The sequence below is a fragment of the Garra rufa genome, chromosome 15 (assembly GCF_049309525.1).
Source record: "Garra rufa chromosome 15, GarRuf1.0, whole genome shotgun sequence".
NCBI lineage: Eukaryota > Metazoa > Chordata > Actinopteri > Cypriniformes > Cyprinidae > Garra > Garra rufa.
The window spans coordinates 14,067,033-14,087,766 of record NC_133375.1 but is presented as its reverse complement, the minus strand read 5'-3'; the positions used below and the strand labels follow the sequence as shown (position 1 = coordinate 14,087,766).

Here is a 20,734-nt window from a genome sequence, read left to right as displayed (position 1 = left end):
TCAGCTGTTCTTTGATCACCACACAATTGAGGGTTTTGTTCTCCGGAGTCCTTTATCAACCTGAGCAGCACCAGTGGGAAATATTTGTGTAATAGTTGATGTGTGGGTAGATCATGGGCATTGAGCTGCAGTCTAGGTTCCAGAGCGTCTCGCACAGCAGCTAATCCTGCAGGCCATCTGCTGCGTAATGCAGTGCCACCTCTGCACCTACACACTTAATCTCACTCGCGCAAGTACACAAACCGACTCAAAGAGATCCTGCCAAGTGCACCAGTAGTACATGTCTTTTCAAATGCACTATGCAAGGCTCATTTCCCTTGACATGTAAGCATAAATACAATTTGTGCTAAGTGCTGAAAGTCTCACATACACACACACACACACACACACACACACACACACACACACACACACACACACACACACACACACACTCTCTCTCTCTCTCTCTCTCTCTCTCTCTCTCTCTCTCTCTCTCTCATATAGGACTTATTAACGCAAGATGTGAGTAGATTAATTGTCATGACTTCTGCCGAGTGAGAGAATTAATCTGCATGCAGTGAGAAGATCACAAGCTAAAGTTTAGAGGTGGCATTTTATGTTTGCTTAATGCTTATGTATTTCCCTTTACAGAAATCAGGCAATGAGGAAGAAGCTCATTCTGTATTTCAAAAGAAGAAATCATGCTCGCAAACAGTGGGTAAGTAATGGCACTCAAACGCATAACAGGACACTGTTGCAGCCTGCTATACCTGAATATTGGGCACGTTTGTTTATTCATTACTAGAACAACCAGAATAGCCTTCCAAAGCATCCCAATGAGTATCACAATGTTAGCAAAGAGCGATTAAATTGTTCATGTCGTTGTAGTTACTGAATAAGGAGGTGGATTAAAAACTACATTGCCAGTCAAAAGTATTTGGGCAATATTATATAATAGTTTGATTTAAAATAACTGCTTTCTATTTGAATGTATTTTAAAATGTTGTTTATTCCTATGATCAAAGCTACATTTTCGTTATCATTACTCTAGTCTGCTGTGTCACATGATCCTTCAGAAATCATTCTAATATGCTGATTTGCTGTTTTTTATTATTATTGTTATTATAAATATTCAAAACAGTTCAGTAAATCTTTTCAGGATTCTTTGATGCATAGAAAGATCCAAAGCTGTTTTCAACATAATAATAATAATAATAAATAAGAATTTTATTTTGAGTAGCAAATTAGATTATTAGAATGATTTCTGAAGGATCCATGTGACTGAAGTAATGATGCTAAAATTTTAGTTTTGAAATCACAGGAATAAATAAAAGTATAAAATATATTCAAATAGAAAACCGTTCATTTAAATGGTAAAAACGTTTCAAAAATTGTACTGTTTTTACTTTTGCCTGTTACTTTGGATCAAATAAATGCAGACTTCTTTAAAAAAACATCAACAATGTTACTGTCCAAAAACCTTTTGGCTGATATAGTACAATGGAAATGTTAGCTTTCATTCTCATGTTTTATCTGATGACTCTACTGCAGCATACGCTAACTAGACATAAGCCGGATTTCCATCCAAAGTTGCGAATTTAACTTGTGCGCAAAATTGGAATATCACATAAAACATTGTTTTCATCCAACGAGTCAAAGAGAACAAAATCGTCACTTCCTAATAAACTGGCACTACATATCAAGAAAGAAAAGAGAAAATAGAGGAGAAGCCACTGAATATAATAATTTTCATATCTAATAAATTACCTGCCTCCGAGTGAGCAGACAAAACAAAGTAAATGCGGTTGTTGCTTTTGGAGGTGGATGCCTGCTGTTTGGGAACACAGTCGTGTAAGACGTTTTTATGGTTGAGCACTTCAGAACAACCATAGCAACATTTCAGATTCTGTGGAACGAGATCGGTCTGCTGGTTAGTCAGGTTTTACCATCCCATAGTATAAAGTCACGTGATTTTTTTTTTTTTAGTGCGTATGGAGAAATTTATTTGGCAAATGCATTTCCATCACCCATTATTCGCATTAACCCTTTTTCGCACAAGTCAAAAACCACTACAAGCAAGAAGCATAAAAAACATTTTTGCCAATTAAGGGATTTTTATTGAAAATGTGGCATTTCTATCACTCGTTTCTGATGCGATACTTCAAAATGCGCATAAACACAGGGTGATGAAAACATAGCTATTGATATTCATACTATTTTCTGGCTGATGTGTACAGGAACAGAAATTCTGTCAGCGCTATGACCAGCTAATGGAAGCCTGGGAGAAGAAAGTTGAGCGCATCGAGAATAACCCACGCCGCAGAGCCAAGGAGAGCAAAGTGCGGGAGTATTACGAAAAACAGTTTCCTGAGATCCGTAAACAGAGGGAGCTGCAGGAGCGCATGCAGAAGTGAGTGGTCCCCTTCTGTTATGAGCTTTGGAGACACTGTTATGTCAAATGTGGTTTCATAAGCTGGTGCTGATAGAATGTCTATATTTATATGTGTTTCTCTACAGTAGAGTGGCTCAGCGAGGTGGGGGCTTGGCCTCAGCAGCCCGCAGCGAACATGAGGTTTCTGAGATCATCGATGGCATCTCAGAACAAGAGGTAGGGGCGCAACTTAAAAACACATCATCTCCTGGACTGCTTTTCAGTGCTGTATGAACAGCACCGCAGACAAAGAAGACATTTTACTGTAGTTGTAAACTTGCAGTTTGAATTTGAGGAGATAAAACACTCTGTAACACAGATTATCGTCAAAACACATATCTTTATATTGTGTTGTGCATTCAAAACAGTAATCAGATTCATGAACGAATGAATCAAATACAGTAAGCTGTTTCTTTTACTGAATCAACAGCTCATGAGTTGTGAATTAGTATAAAAGTTAGTATTATTAGTATAAAAGTCTGGAATCAGTAAGATTTTTAATGTTTTTAAAGACATTCTCATGCTCATCAAGGCTGCATTTACTTTATCATAAATATAGAAAAAAACATTAATATTGTGAAATGTTATGACAGTTTAAATTAATGGTGTTCTATTTTAATATATTTTAAAATAAAATGTATTCCTGTGATGCAAAGCTGAATTTTCAGCATCATTACTCCAGTCTTGTCACATGATCCTCCAGAAATCATTCTAATATGCTGATTTATTACTTTTATTATCAATGTCGGAAACAGTTGTGCTGCTTAATATTGGAACTGATTCTTTTTTTTAGGATTCTTTGATGAATAAAACGTTTAAAACAACAGCATTTGTTAAAAATATAAATCACTTTTTTTATCAATTTAACACATCCTTCCTAAATAAAAGTATTGATTTCTTTCAAAAAAAAAAGAAAGAATGAAAATTTACTGACCACAAACTTTTAAATGGTTAATTTTAAATCTTTCAAAGGATTTCTATTTTGAATAAATGCTGTTCTTTTTTACTTTTTATATATAAAAGTATGCTGAAAAAAGTATTACAGGTTCCACAAAAATATTAAGCAGCAAAAACTGTTTTTAAGATTGATAATAAATCAGTATACTAGAATAATTTCTGAAGCATCATGTGACACTGAAGACTGGAGTAATGATGCTAAAAATTCAGGTTTGCATCAGAAGAATAAATTACAATTTAAAATGTTTTCACATAGAAAACTGTTATTTGGCATTAAAATAATATTTCACAATATTACTGTTTTTTTCTGGATTTTTGATCCAATAAATGCAGCCTTGATGAGCATAGAAAACATTAAAAAACATTAAAATCTTACTGATCCCAAACTTTTGAATGGCAGTGTAGTTAAAAATACATCTATGCTTTTTTTTGTCTAATACAATATTAATTAGATCATATATTATACACTACCTTTTAAGTGTTTGGTGTCAATAAGATTTTTAAAATAAATTAATATTTAGCAAGAATTAGTTAAACTGATCAAAAATGATGATAAAACCTTTGTTACAAAAGGACTGCATGGACAATTCTGGATAAAACACTCTTAAATGGTAAAATGATAGTTTGCGTGTCTCAAAAGTGCACAAATATCAAAGCGACTTCACATCTAAAGGTCTTTTGCACAACCAGTAGGGTTTTGTGGTTAATGCACTTCCTAAACACAGACACAAGACTCAGTGGCCACATATTTGCTGACTGTCTCTGCCTTGCTTTTGGCATTACTGTTTCTCGGTTTCTTTTCGCACATTTATTTTCTTTTTTATATTTGTGACTGCCTCTTCCTCCCTCTCTCTCTCACTGCAGAACTCAGAGAAGCAGATGCGTCAGTTAGCCGTGATTCCTCCCATGCTGTTTGATGCCGAGCAGCAGAGGATAAAGTTCATCAACATGAATGGGCTGATGGACGATCCCATGAAGGTCTACAAAGACAGACAGGTCATGAACATGTGGAGCGAACAGGAGAAGGACACTTTCCGTGAGAAGTACGTTCTGGCCTTGTTGCCTTGATGTGCATGTTGATTTTGTTTGAAGGAACGAGGAGTTATGAAATCGAGACTAGAATGTATCAGCGTGTGGTTTAGCATCTCTCTTGGTTTTCAGCAGCTCAGCAGTTTGTGTGCATGTGGTCGTCATGTTTGATAGTTGGCTAGTGGTGCAGCACTAGATGAAATGTGAACAGCTGAAATCTGCATCTCTGTGCTGATGCTGATGTAAGCATGGCTGCTTAAGCAGACCTCTCCAGTACTCTGCAGGCAAACTAAAAAGATCATTCAACTGAAATAAACATGTAGTACAGTTTTAGAATGACCACACGCTGTCAAGCTTAAAAAAGAGCAAAGTGCTGTTTGGCAATATAACAGTAGCCCATATAAATGGTATGACATATAAATAGGGCTAGGTAGAAAAATATTGATTTTCTCAATTTCAATCAATGCTCGTTTTTACAAATTCTTAAATCCCAATAATCGATTAATCTAGCCTGTTTTAAGTTAATGAATAGAACATTGTAGCACAACTCGCATTTAATAAATTGCAATAAATGTTGTGCTTTATTACTTTTGATAAAACACAGTCTCAGATTTCAAATTCTGTGCATTTTATTACAGTATTCAAATGATGAATTCCGTTTTGGTGCTGTTTAATGTGGAGTGACAGATTGTTGTAGTGCCTCATTTCAGGAGAAGCGGCACTAAATATCTCCTCTGCTTTAATACCAGTTTCAGTGTGAAATAAACATGAATGACCATTCGAAGATATGTTAAAGGAAAGAGTACAACTTACCGAAAACTGTATTGGTCTCATGTAATTGCTCAATCAGTGTTTCAACCTCAGGAAGAGGTCACTATAACACCTTGTGAACTACAATATCACTTAACGTCACGTTTACCTCAGACAAAAACCATGTTTGATGACCATAATCATGTGACCTGTCAGTGGCTGGTGGCAGCTGCCAGTCTGATTCTGGCAGGTCACGTGACCTGCCACTGGCGGGCTGGTAGCTGGCAGTCTCAATGGTTTTAGATCTGAGAGTGTAACACCTTCTCTGTCGCTTTGACTGCAAGGAAATACAGTATTTTATTGTTATGACCGTATTTTTATGCCTTTTTTCTTTTGTATGATTGACCTTTTTTTTTTTTTTTTCCATAATTAAAGCAGTCAAATTAACGTGATCACGACTGGTTGTTTACTGACTCTTCGCTTAAACTCAGAGCGCTCTTACGGCTGTCTGAGCTATCAGTGGAAGCGTCAATAAGCTGCCAGTTGAAACCACCGCCATTTAAACACTTTATTCATAATAAAACTCATTAAAATGTGGATGAATTAAAAGACTAGACCCATAAGAAGATATTAACGATCATGAAATAATAGATTTCCTTGTAGCAAGAGTGGTAGAAAACGCGTAACCTCGGAGCGCTCTCGCAGCTGACTGACTGAGCTAAAAGTGGAAGCGTCAATAAGCTGCCAGTTGAAACCACCGCCATTTAAACACTTTAATCGCGCTAAAATAAAGAACTGAACAGGTTCACAATAAGAATTAAGCACAAAACACAAAATCCGCCGAAAATCTGTTGTTGCTGAAACTTGAGGCACACTGGCAGGTCACGTGACCTGCCAGAATCAGACTGGCAGCTGCCACCAGCCACTGACAGGTCACATGACCTGCCAGTGGCGGCTCCTGCCAGCCAGTTGAAGATTGAACCCCCTCTCCCTTTCTAGAAAAATTAACTCTAGAGACGAGAGTAGAAATATAATTATGTAATTGTAACTTTATTATTATAAAAACTTAATTGGGTGTAATTTGAGGGTTTGTATACAAATCAGTTCATTTCAAACTTTTTTTTTTTTTTTTTTTTTTTTTTGAAGAAGTCTCTTCTGCTCACCAACTGTTTTCTGTTATTTTTAATACTTTAAAGGATGCTTTAAATTGATCTAAAGTGATGATAAAGACATTTTTATAATGTTACAAAATAGAGATGCTCCGATCAGCATTTTTGGGGCCGATTACCGATCACCAAGATCATGATCTGCCGATTGCCGATCACAAAATGGCAGGGGAATGGGAATCTTTGATCTATAATCTAGCAGAGTTTGCACCATTTGTAGAAATGAAACTAACTCTAAATTAACTATATTAAAAAAAAAACTGTAGAAATAGGCTACAGTCAAGATCTTGAAGAACCACCAAGTTAGGGTTGGAGACGATAGTATCGTGTATCGACAATAGTTAGAGATATCGCCAGTTGCTGATGCCTTCCCTGCTGAAAAAAACAGCATATGCTGCTTAGGTATGTTTTGGTGCTGGGATGCTGGTTTAAGCTGGTTTATGCTGGTCCTTTGCTGGTTTATGCTGGTCATGTTGCTGGTCAAGGACCAGCATTAACCAGCCAAAGAACCAGCATGAACCAGCAAAGGACCAGCATAAACCAGCTAAAACCAGCATCCCAGCACCAAAACATACCTAAGCAGCATATGCTGTTTTTTTCACCAGGGTTTGACGATAGCAAGACGGTTATTATTATTATCCGTCAAAAAGGCGCCTAACTTTAGCGATGCAGTGCAGAGAGTCGGTTCTAGGATGCTTCAGAAACTTGCCTTGGTATAAACACGCGCATAGAGTGGCCACGTCGCCTTAACGCGCCACATGGGGAAGAGATTTATTTATATTAAAGTGCACCTCGCACTAGACTAGGCTATGTTCTTTGATAATGTAAATGTTCTTTGCTTGATATTTGTAGCTGCTTTTTAAGATGATGTAAGGATTATATTATCCAGCATTGCACACTCATTAGGATAAAGGTAGTAAAATGTGGTTTAGGCTGAATTAAATATGATATATCAGAATCTGTCTGTATATAGGAAACATAAACATTCACCTCAGTAACATCTGTATGCGTTCATTAGAATTACGATGCGATAAAATGGCGCTAAACATACGCACGTGAATTACACGCGCACCGTTTCTCCTCATTCTATATGAACTGAACTACAACATGAACTGATGACAACAATCAGACATACAGCGGTAACATTATTGCAATATGACGGGTATAGAAAGATACATTCATTTACATTCAAGCACGCACATTCACCACTCAGAATGAAACCGAAAGTATACCTCTCCGGCAAAACTACAGTCAGCGCTCTGTACACGCACAACTTAGTCACATGCCCAATAACAAGACTACCCTTACAAAACTAATAGAGAATTTAGTACTCATGTTGCATGTTGCCACTGGTAAGCTCCGCTCTGCTGTTGTTTACCTGTGCGCCATGCATGCACGTGTGAAAAAGTTGCGCGAGTAATTTACGTCAAGTGATCTGCTTTTTTGATCGGCGCTTTTGGGGTTCGCCGATCAAGCTATTTTTAGCCAATATCGGCCAATCATGATCGGTTGCCGATCAATCGGAGCATCACTATTACAAAAGATTTCTATTTCAGATAAATGCTGTTCTTCTGAACTTTCTATTCATCAAAGAAACCTGAAAAAAATATACTCGTCTCTTTTTAATATAATAATAATAATAATAATAGTTTTTTGAGCAGCAAATCAGAATATTAGAATGATTTCTGAAGGATCATGTGACTGGATTAATGATGCTAAAAATTCATCTTTGAAATCACAGGAATAAAGTACATTTCTAAAATATATTCAGATGGAAAAATTGTGCTGTTTTTGCTGTACTTTGGATCAAATAAATGCAGCTTGGAGGGCAGAGACTTCTTAATGTCTTCTTTAAAAAAACATCTAAAAACTTACTGTTCAAAAACTTTTGACTGGTAGTGTATATCCAAAATATCTGATATCAAATCAAACTGAATCGGAATTGAACTGAATCGCTAGCTTATGAATCAAAACTGAATCAAATTGTGAAATTTTTGTCAGAACCCAGCCCTACTGAAAAATGATCCTTAGACAAAAATTTAGAATGAAAATAACAATTTAATGTATTATGGTTACATTAGCAATATTTTGCAGGCTAAAAAGGTGCATTGTCTGTTCACACAGAAGTCACTTTCAAACCAAGCAGCTTTCTACTGGTCAACATAGCAAATCCATGTGATCAAATTGAACCTGTTGCAAAATTCTGCAAGGAGAAATCTTTCACCCTCACGTGAAATTTCTAGCTCCATTGATTTCTATTAAAATTACTAGTCGACGAGAAGATGCTTGGTCAAACAAAAATGTAATAAGTTGCTTAGTTGCAGAAAAAAAAAAGTCAGATCGTTAACAGCTGGTCTATGTTGTAATATAGTACATCAGGCAGGATATCCAAATGCTCACCTATCATTTATCAACCTCAAATATGTTTTTTTTCTTAATCTGAAATATGTAAGTAGTAGTACTTTACTTGGCCGCTCAATCTAATGTTAATCTAGTAAAATGTGCGCTATTCACGTGTTTATTTGGAGTGTATAAGCTGAACAGTAGCACCTTTACTGCTTGACAGATGGAGGCACTGGTGCGATCATTTGCTCTTAAAATACACTGTAATTTTGGATCATACAGATAAAAGTAATACATCTTTTGAATCTGTAAAGACTCTACGTTCATTTGTGTGCACTCACAATTAAAACAAAACATTGTGCTTTTGTAAAATACTTAAAGCAAACAGGATGCGCTTTCTGCCATCTTGGTCTCTGTGAACTTGAGTGCGAAACTTCGAAACTCCACGTATGTTTGCCTTACAGACATAAAAAATATATCTATAGAGAGTGAAATGTTTACTTTTAAATGAACCAATTCAAATAGAAAACAAATATTCTCAGATTATGTAATGAGTATGAAACATGCTGAGACGAGCCAGTGTCGCTGACTTCATCTCTTAAGCCAAAAACAAAAAGCACTAGTTTATCAATAAATGATTAAAACGTTAATGCAGTATATCTGCCGGTGCACTATGGCAAGCTTATTTTTGCATGCGCTTTAGCGCTTATTAGGCTATGTATAGAATTAAAGGCGCATTATTATGATTTATGTGGTTTATTAATAAACATGCGACTAATAGTCGACTAATGCTTAAATAAATGACTTTTAGTCGGTCAGAATCTTAAGTGAAGGGCAGCCCTAGAAATTACTGGATTACTGAATTTATTGATTGAAAGAGTTTGCCAGCATAGATTTTGTGCACACAATGTGGGTAAGCTGCAACAGGTGTCAGCTGTGTGAATGCACTTAACTAAAAAGGATGCTAGAGAAAATTTGTTCAGCTGAAATATCGAGTAGTGGATTGTTGCCATAGAAATTCACTACGACTGGTTTATCACATGTGACGCTAAATCGCATACAATTCAGTCTTCACTTACTGAGATTTAATTACCAAAACAACAAAAAATAAATAATAAAAATTCAATGCATCACTACTAGGGTTGCATCGATCCGATACTCTGGATCGGTATCGACGCCGATCCAAGCTTTTTGAATGGATCGGATATCTGGGATGCGTGACCGATCCAAATTCGATACGTTACCAGAGTTTGATTAAATAAATATCAAGAAATAATAGTCTACTGTAAAAACTATAATAATTCATACAAGAACACAATTATTTTGAAACATTGCCTTAAAAATAAAATACATTTAAAATACGTTGCGCTGCTTACACAACCACATGTGACGTGATTGTGAGAGGTGAGTTCAGAGGCAACTTTTACATGCAAAGTCTACCTCAGCACGGTAAACGTGTCTCTGATCTGGAAATATTTCTCTCTTGATAGAGCAGCATCACGCAAAAGAACACAAGGACTTCGTGAACCGAGTGACAGCTTTTAATACTTCTTTTGTAAATACTTTGTAAATGAGATATTGTTTAATACAGCAATTAAATAAATAAGAAGTTATTATTAAATGACTTGCAGTGTCTGACTATAACACTATTGCCTGATTTTGCTCTATTTCGTCGTCAAAAGTGGTCTGAAACAAGTCACAACTGAGCCGCTGCGCATCTCCACTCAAACACAGCGGTGTTTTGTTTATGAATGAACGTGCGTTTTTTTAAACGAATCTAGTGAAATGATTCAATTTCCCATTCAAACGGAGAGTCACTTGCTTTAATACTGAATGAACCATCCGTTCGAACGAATCAAATGAATGAAATGATTCAGTAATTAAATCAGTGTCTTGCCGCCATCTGCTGGCAGATCTGTTCAGTTATTTAAATCTTTAATATTTCTGTTTTCAAAATGTTATTTTTAAAACATTAATCTTAATATGAATTTATGAATTTGATTGCACTCATGCATGTGTCTCTTTTTCCCCCTTTTTTATCCAACAATGTGCAAGCAGATTTGGTATTTCTTTCTTTACCTAAAACAAATGAATCTTAATGACAAAGTGAATTGTATACATTCTTTAGTTTTGAAGGTAAAATACCCCCACTGATATCGGTCTGGTATCGGTATCGGGCGATACTCAGAATTTTTGGTATCGGATCGGTTTTGAAAAAATGGTGTCGTTGCATCCCTAATCACTACCGATCTGCATTATATTTGGTTTGAGAGTAGCAGAGGCTTTGTGAAGTTCTGTGTCATGATGAAGAGGTCAGCAGCAAAAGGAAGTGAGATCTTGTCTAGTCTGGTTCTTAAGCATGACCTTTTACTGAGCCAATGAGGAACCTTACCGGAGAAATCAACCCATGTGTCATGCCACTCTAAAAAAAAAAAAAATCACCTTCACGAAAGTCATAGAAAGAAAGATACAGCATTTATTTGTGATGTTTGCTCTGTATCACAGCTTTTTCTTTCCCTCACTGCAGGTTTATCCAGCACCCAAAAAACTTTGGCCTGATAGCCTCCTTTCTGGAGAGAAAGGTACACCTGCTTCTTTATTAATACCATCCTCTTCATCTCATCGTTTGCACTGCAGGCAGTGTGCATGAATATGATCAGAGTGTATGAGCAGAACGAGTAAGGTTTCAAGTGCTCTGTGTGTGTGTGTGTCCACTCACAGACGGTGGCTGAGTGTGTCCTGTTCTACTACCTGACTAAGAAGAATGAGAACTACAAGAACATTGTTCGCAGGAGCTACCGTCGCCGAGGCAGGAGCCAGGTGAGCATGAGACTACATCTCCCAGCATGCTATTTGACACTGTTTTATTCAAAGTTGAGTGTGTGTGAGATATTCCTACTTGGAAAATTAAGTCCAAAGAAACAAAACAGCAATGCTGGGATTTGTTTTTGACATGACTGATTATCAGCGGAGAATGTAATTTATATGTTGTTTGCTTGATGTCAGCAGACTCTCTGCAAAATCAATTGTAGACTTTTGCGAGAGTGTTGAAATTGAAAATCCTGCATCAGGTGGTGTCCTGTTGCACTTTCCAAGTAGAAAGCTGGAATTATGACTTTCCGAGTTGAATGGAACACAGCATAAGCACTGAAAACTTCAAGGATGTTGAATATGCTGCATTAAATGATATAAACAATGTTTATTTGCTTGTGAATCCGTCCCCTCATTTGCAGCATGTACCTCATGATTATAGTGTTTATAGTGGCGGTGTGAATTTGGCTTGTCTTTTTAATGAGAGTGTGTTATTAAAAATAAATCGGCATGATTCTAATGAGTATCACAGGCGCGCACCTCAAAGTGAGCTCGAACCATATGAAGTAATTATCTAGCTCTGTGCCCTGTTGGAGTCCGCAGCGATTCTCTACTGGCCTTAGACACTCATTAATTTATGTATAAATCACGCACAGAGATAGTCAGGGAACTGTTGCATCATGAATGTGTGAAATGTTTGTGTTTTGTTTCAAAGCAGGAGAGCATGAGGTGAGGTTGTTAGAAAGAGAGCTCTGTGTGTGTGTGTGTGTGTGTGTGTGTGTTTCCTGCAATAATAGCAGGCTCAATAAAAGCTGATAGAATAATGAGCCCACAGCCCAAACACATTTGTTTTACTGGTCTTCTGCTGCTGGAGTGGTTCTGCTCAGGTCATTAGATATCGCCTGATCTTAATGGGCTCACATTAAAACGCTCTCAGCCAGTGCCACAAACACAGAAAGCGAGGGATACTGTGGGATGAGTCTGATGGGTGAAAGAAAGCATGAACAAAAGGGAGACAGAAAAACAGAAAGCAAGTTACTGTATGGATGAGTGCATCTGTATATGTGTGTTTAACTGTGCATGAATAACAGCGTGTGATGAGGGATGTGGGCAGCTGACATGACGTCTAACTTTGTTGTTTTCAAAGAAAAATCTTTTTTTGGTCTTATTTTTGAAATCAAATGCATGGAAGATGCATTTTTCTGAAATGTATTTGTTAAATTTGAAAGTAAAAAGTGGGTGTTATACTGTAATGTGACTATCCTCAGTCACAGAAAAGACATTTATAATGTTACAAAGATTTTAAAAACATACATGTTTACACAGAATCGTGTGGTGAAAAGATGACACTCATGTACAGTGGCGGCCATTATTAGAACACTAGTATTTTCACCAGCTTAAAATGGTTTTAAGTCAGTTATTCCTATCTTTTGCTGTAGTATGTCAGTAGGAAATATCAGTTTACATTTCCAAACATTTATTTTGCCATTAATTGTAGTGATGTGGGATTTTTGATGATCATCATCCAGTCTGTCAGGAATGACATGAAGAAACAGAACAAACTGAGACAGACTTAATCCAGAGGAACTGTGGCAGTCTCCAAGATGCTTCAAGAAACCTACCTACAAAGCTACAGTACTGTTAAAAGTTTTAGGCACTGTAAAATGAGGATGCTGTCAAAAATGATGCCATAAATAGATTTTCTTTAATTCAATTAATATCAACATTTGGTGTGACCATCCTTTGCATTTAAAGCAGCTTTTGCCCTAGGTGCACTTGCACATAGTTTTTCAGGTAGCTTTGCAGGTAGGTCTCTTGAAGCATCTTGGAGACATTACCACAGTTCTTCTGGATATATTCTGCCTCAGTTTGTTCCGTTTCTTCATGTCATTCCATGATCTCTGTGGAGCACTGGCTGTTGTCAGACTCCTTATGCAAACAAAAATCGCATTGGACTATTACAGTTAGTGGCAAAATGATTTTTTGGAAAATGTAAACTGATATTTCTTACTAACACACTACAGCAAACGATAGAAATAACGGACTTAAAACCATTTTTTAGCTGGTGAAAATAATAGTATTCTAATAATTTTTGCCTCCAGTGTACATTTGTCAGCTACCCGTGTCTGTTTTCAGCTACCTGTGTGTGTTTTTAAGGTTATATGAGGTGCCGTCTGTCAAACTGAAAAGCTCTCAGGCAGAATCGGAGCATGGAGATGTCGAGATTCCTGAACTCTTTCACTTCATTGATCTCTCCGTCCTCAGTCCCCTCAGATTCTGTGTCTGTCCCCTCCCCTACATCCTTCTGCCATCCGTTTTTCCCTTTCGTACTAGCTGTAGCGAAGCATACACTCTAAAAAAAAAAATATATCATAGTTTAAAACAACCAATTTTTAGTATTAAAATGAACAAACCATGCGTTGAGTTACTTTTGGTTGGGTTAAATGTTTAATTTTACAAAGATACGAGAATACTTTTTGTACGCAGAGAAAACGACTTTATTCAACAATTCATCTCCTCTGCGTCACTGTAGCAGCATTTTGGAAAGTATCCCCTGGACCAGTGGTTCTCAATCCTTGTCCTGGGGGACCCCTGCTCTGCACATTTTGCATGTGTCCCTTATTTAACAAACCTGATTGAAATCATCAGCTCGTTAGTTCAGTGTATGTATCTCTCTCCTAACGAGCTGATGATCTCAACAGGTGTGTTAAGTAAGGGAGACATGCAAAATGTGCAGAGCAGGGGTCCCCCAGGACCAGGATTGAGAACCACTGCCCTGGACGCAAACAGCACACGTGGTTTTCTGTCAGCTGCGTTACTCGGATACGCTGTTTTAATAATGTAGAAACTAGGGACTCACCTCAGTCGTGGTATTGAGAGTGGAGAGAGCGCTGATCATTCACTCCCCCCCACCTACAATCCCTGCCGGACCTGAGACTCGAACCTGCAACCTTTGGGTTACAAGTCTGACTCTCTAACCATTAGGCCCCCTAATGTACCAAATCAACTGAGTGAGTCATTTAAGCTGGAAACGCTCAGATTGATTCAAAGTCCTGACTTCTTTTCATTTCAAGCGATTCACTAGCAAAAACCAGATCAAATTAAAAGAGCCATTAATTTTTGAATTTTGACATTGCAAACTCCAATTGGATCGCATATCGCAAATAATTTGATTCAAATCAGGCATCAAATCTCGTATCGCGAATCATTTGATTTAGATCAGGACTTCGGAGTGGGTCCACAAATCATTTGACTTAGATTGGTACTTTGTTTATCATGAATCAATCAATTTAGATCAGAACCTCAAGTTGCGTATCGCGAATCATTTGATTTAGATGGGAACTTTCGGGACTTGAGCGGGGTCTTGAATCATCCCGCAAATGAAATGAGTCCTGATTTGAAATGATGGTTTGTGAATCATTATTTAGTTTGAGTATTTAGTTTGATTTAGATCAGAACTTCGGAGCAGGTTTGCAAATCTTTTGCTTTAGATCGGAACCTAGCTGCACAAATCATTTGACTCAAATCGGACTCAGAACGATAGATATTGTTAAACATTAGAAAACTTCAAACTTTAAGTGAAATTGGATTGAAGATCTTGAAAATCAAAAAAAAAAAAAAAAAATCCTTGTAAGTCCTGGAATTTTATTTTACAGTATCTGTACGAAGCCTGGCTTCATCTTTCAACAAATGTTTCTTTGAACTCTCCATGACACTGTGCCTCGATTACAAAACAACATGCTCGAAGCCCGAGCAATCCTCTGACATGATCCGGAATGCCAATAACAATAAACTACCTACTTGTTCCTGATATCTATGCAAAGACACGAATGAGCCGTTTAAACCAAATGTGCCAAAGCGAATGTTAGACTGTGTCAGTAAGTGAATGCGCATCTTTTATACTGTATTCAGTGTAGACAAGATATCAGCTGTGATTGATTTCTATTAGATTTTGATGTGTTGCATTGCTTAAACTTGCATTTAGCGTACTCATGTGATCAGCCGTTAAGCTACTGAACGCCAGTGGGCAGGGTCTATAGTGAGAAGATAATTATTCATCAATGCCTTGCTCTGGAGGCAGTGTTTATGCAAATGTTTGTGCCCGGGTGGCATCACCTTGCACCTCAGATCCAAACAAGGCGTTTTTGTAGCTTGATTAAATAAATGCTTTGTTTATGATGAGGAGGAGGTTCTAAGCGATGAAACTTGCAGGATGTTTAATGGTACAAAGACCTCTTATATGCAAAAAGATCAAGCCAAATTATATTTCTTGTATCATGACCCCTTTAATTAACTTAAATATTGAAAATTACTATTGCTGGCTTAAAATGAACCAAGCATAGTCTGGAAATTAAAATCTTACACAGAATTACTAGAGGTAACAGTAATAATCAAAAGGTAAATATTTATTTATAAGTGAGAAGAAAACACAAACGGGCAAAAGATGCCGTGACTGACCCAATAACAAACAGCACAGAGTTTTGAGAACATATTTTACCGTTAGAATGAGTATTACAACAAATATAATCAGTTATGTAAGGCATTTCAGTCATGCGAAACGGCACATTTAGCTAACTGACATCTCATCTCTTTATGTAGCATTGTGTAAAATAAACATCTACAAACCTTAATTTCACTGAAGAAGTCCACCAGATCTCCTGAAGAGGATGAAAAGCATGCACACTGACTGTAACCCAACAGCTGGGTTGAATTAAGTCCGTGCTGGGTTGTTCCATCGGAGGGAGGGGGTATATAGTTTCAGCGGTTGGTGAGATTGACCCAGCCAGTAACCCAGTGGCTGGGTAACACAAATACTACCTAACACTGGAAAAAATAACCCAACATAATGACCCAACAGGCTTAACCCAGCAATTGGGTTAAAAAATAACCCAGCGTTTTTAGAGTGAACTCTCTCTTTCTTGACAAAAATAGGTTTATAGTGTCTCATAAATCAAAATGGAATTATTATGTGAAGGAAAACCCAGATACATAAAAGTGAGACCTGGGTGACAGGAGCACTTCTTCCTCGTGTGTGTGTGTGTGTGTGTGTGTGTGTGTGTGTGTGTTTTAAATATTTTTTTTCTGTAACACCGTCCTGGTTCTAGACAGCTTTTTTTTGGTTATCATAGGTGAGCATTTTTTACAATTTAATCAGGATGTCCATTTATTCCAACAGATGGGAGAGTTGTTTGTTTTTAGGTGGAAGTAATGTTTTAGATGGGTTTAATTAGATTTTTGATGGTTTTAATTTGCTGTTTTGATTGCCTGCCTTGGCAGAATAACCAACAGGCACAGCAACAGGTGAACCGCAACAACAACCAGGAGGAGAAAGAAGAGAAGGAGAAAGAGAAGGAGGGAGACCGTGAGGAGGAAAAAGCAGAGGGAGAGGAAAAAGAGGATGCAATGAAGTGAGTATCTTTCTCTATTTTATTCGCCTTCTCTCTCTCTCATATCACACCCATCTATCAGCTGTTTCTTCATCGCGTTTTCTCTCATCAAATCCTTTGAACCAGTGGCCTTACAGCTTGTTTTTCTCTGTGATTCAGCTTAAACAGCGAAGGCACAGTTATATAACTGGCAGGTGGAAAAAGCATTCTGCTGACTTGCCACACAATGCTGGTGCTAAAGTCCTCCAGTTCAGAGCTCTTTTAAGCAGTTTGCATGTTACAGACTCTAGGATAGAGCTGTGGTCATGACACCAAACGTTTCAGTAGCTAATACTTGACCTTTTTTATTTTAAGTATTTATTTTTTTAATTTAGTGCAATTAATCATGGAATTAATGTATTAAAATTATAAATTGCAAAATAGACCAGTGACTGATTTTCTCTTTTTCTGGTTATTTAATTAATATTAACAGCATAATAGACTGGTCCAATTAGAAACACAGGATTCTACTTTTCACTGAGCAATTTCTATGTATGGATCCGGGTTCTGTATCATTTCAGCCTAATTTAGTGAGCTGTTAGTTTCTGAGCACTAGTTCACTTGCAGGTGCACACTATATTAAAATACTCTAGGGAAGCACAGGTAACAGTGTATTAATCTAAACTAAACCTGTGCAGTCAGCAGTACTGTAGGGTGTGATTAGAGCACATTAGCAGTGGCCCGAATACACAGGCCTAAGTATACGCCCCAGCATGCCAGCTATACATTAAATGAGTGCATTAAGCCGAGCCTGTGCATTTCTCTGACTTTTCCCCTATGATTCTCTCAACCTGCGGGCACAGCTGCTGCTCCTATATTTAGTACTGTATCTGCAAGATGGATAATGTGCAGGTAAGATAAATGAGGGTCTGCTCATCCCACAGCCACTTCCTGACACTGTGCCGTATGGCTGAAGGGGAATACACTAGCTAGTGAGCCAGCATTTGCATAGTGTGTTCACATTCATATAGGGCTTTTTGGGGTCTGTGTGTATTATCAGCTAGTTATTTTACAAATATTTTTACTTATAGGAATCTATATTATATATTCTGTCTGTCTGTCTGTCTATCGTTCTGTCTATCTATCATTCTGTCTATTGTTCATTCTATAATTTTATCATTCTATCATTCTATCCTTCTGTCATTCTTTACCTATTGTTCTATTGTTTTTGCCTGCTTAGTGATATCGGACCTCATATAAAAAAAAATTCTGTACTCTTATACCTGCCATAAAAAAAAAAAAATCTAGTTGAATTGTATTTAATACATGCCTAATATAAAAGCCTTCCAGTATTGATGTGATCATAATAATACTGATGATAAATCAAACATGATGTATGAGTAATTTTGCTGCGATAAGAGCATGATGCGACTATGATAATGATATATATATATTTTTCTGTTCTTGCAGAGATGACACCTCTGGTGAGGACGGGGAGGAGAAAGAGCCTCCTGTAACCGCTAAAGGCCGGCGCACCGCTAACAGCCGCGGACACCGCAAAGGACGAGTCACTCGCTCTATGACCAATGAGCAGGAAGAGAACACTTCACCGCTAAGCAATGAGCTGGGTTAGCACACTCTCACATACCATTAACTTTTTCAGTCGCTCTCTAAGGTCACTTGTGCTCAAATGAGTTCTTTGTTTTGCTCTGCAAATTAACCATGCACAACCTTTTATTGTATAACATCGTCCCACATGTAGTTTTATAACTTCCCTTTTCTGTTTTCGCAAAACGTGAGGACATTTCAACAGCAATATCAACAGAATGAGAATGATCCTAATAATGAAATGCTGTACAAATACTTCAGTGCTTGAGTAGAAACCATCTGTCCCCAGAGTGTCACAGTGTTCCCTGGGTTTACAATGAGAAGGCATTTCAATTTCCGAAATGCACATTTTCATGATGTTTAGAGCTCGTCTAGCTTAGCTAAGAGTGTTCTTGAACTTTCGTTGATTGTGCTTCATTTAAAAACGTCCCCTGTACTTCAGCATGAGGGTCAAAACAGTGCCTGAGGCAGTTTGTGCTTTTAGTTTGGTTTAGTTTGAAGTAATTTAAAGTATGGAGATGAATCTGCAACCTTTATTTTGTGTCGACTTCCTCTATTGATTGATCTGATTGCATGATTTGTGTTAAAAATCATTTAATGATGTGTCAGATTCAATTGCTTATTGAAATATTTTATTGAAACAGAAAACAGCAACCTGGCTTGTTACCAGTATAGTTGCTGAATTACATTATGGAGACTTTGGCATTGCACACGTTACATGACATTCTTCTCTGTATATTTTAGCAAACATGGAGATGAATGAAAGTTCTCGCTGGACTGAAGAGGAGATGGAGACTGCAAAGAAAGGTCAGAATCCATTTTGTGCGTTTTGTCGCTACTGCAACAGACAATTCTCACTGTATGGAGCCATTTGTGCAAACACAGTTAAATTAGAAAACCTTATAAAACACATTAGGAAGTGTTTTTTATTATTAAGGTGGCCAGGATCAGAATTTGGTTTCAAAGACAATAATGTTTTCAGAAAAGCTCATAATGGTCTTTCTGTTTGCCTTGATAGGATGTTGACAGTTAGCATTTCCATGTGTTAGATGAACTAGATGTAACTCTGTCTGATAAGACCTGTAACACTCAGCCTAGCAACTCTACAAACATTTACACGAGTACTAGATCACACGCTGTGCCCTTGGCCTCATTTCACACACACATGCACTCAGTGATACACATAATAATGTGTCTAAATGTGGGCGCCGTGTCTTTATATGACAGCTGGACGTTCAGACGAGCTGCTTTCAGAAATGTGTCATTTGCTCAAGAGCTTTATTAATGGATCTTGAAAACTTCATGAGGGATTATATTTATGGAAAACAGACAGAAAGTTTGAGTAAAGAGCAGAGGTCTAATCATTTTTTTGTATGTGTCAGTGTTTGGTCTGTAATGTAGACTGTTAGTGTGTTAAACGGACGCTCTGTTGACCTACTTCAGATGAGCTGCTTCCACGTCGCTCTGTTAACAGCTCTCTGCTTCTCTGGCACCGGCACATCATATCTGATCCATCAGGCCTCCTCCACTCTGCTCTGCTTTACAGAATCTGTAACTTAATAACATTTCATTAATAATAAGGTCCCCCGAGCCAAATCACGTTTGTTGTTTACAATCACAAGAACTTGTTCTTGACTCCATGCCTGCAAGTATGGGTTTATGTAATGTTTTAGATTTTATAGATCTTCACATTTATTTTGAAAAGCGCTCTTTTGAAATGAAAATCTGGTGTTAATGCATGATGATTAATTTGCAAAGATGGCTCATTCAGAAGTTGTTGCAATATTACAACACAATTACATTCCATGCCTATTTTATTAAAAAACCTGAAAGGCCGCACTTATTTGGAAAGAAATTATCGAAATTAAAACTTGTTGCTAAAGACATTTATAATGTTACAAAGCATTTCTGTTTCAGATAAATGCTGTTCTTCTGAACTTTTTACTCATCCAAAAAACTTAAAATCTTCTCAGCAGCATAATAAAAATAAATATTTTTTAAATGCAAATCAGAATATTACAATGATTTCTGAAGGATCATGTAACTGGAGCAATGGTGCTAAAAATTCAGTTTTGAAGTCACAGGAATAAACTACATTTTAAATATGTTCAAATGGAAAACAGTTATTTTAAACAGTAAAATTATTTTAAAATTGTACTGTTTTTGCTGTACTTTGGATTAAATAAATGCAGGCTGGTTGCGCAGAAGAGACTTTTTTAAAAACATTACAAATCTTACTGTTCAAAAACTTTTGACTGGTAGTGTATATATAATTTATATTTTCATTTATA

General features: G+C 37.1%; 1 protein-coding gene across 1 annotated transcript in view; it reads left to right on the top strand.

The window, feature by feature from the left end:
- Positions 1–19,469, top strand: part of LOC141287657 (nuclear receptor corepressor 2-like) — a 61,900-nt gene extending 42,431 nt beyond the window's left edge. Inside the window, exons 7-16 of the mRNA XM_073819806.1 lie at positions 634–700; positions 2,220–2,392; positions 2,500–2,590; positions 4,235–4,413; positions 11,186–11,240; positions 11,380–11,478; positions 16,747–16,877; positions 18,306–18,463; positions 19,188–19,250; positions 19,462–19,469. Of these exons, the coding sequence (XP_073675907.1) occupies positions 634–700; positions 2,220–2,392; positions 2,500–2,590; positions 4,235–4,413; positions 11,186–11,240; positions 11,380–11,478; positions 16,747–16,877; positions 18,306–18,463; positions 19,188–19,250; positions 19,462–19,469 (1,024 nt within the window). The remainder of the gene's footprint in view (positions 1–633; positions 701–2,219; positions 2,393–2,499; positions 2,591–4,234; positions 4,414–11,185; positions 11,241–11,379; positions 11,479–16,746; positions 16,878–18,305; positions 18,464–19,187; positions 19,251–19,461) is intronic.
- Positions 19,470–20,734: the final 1,265 nt, after the last annotated feature.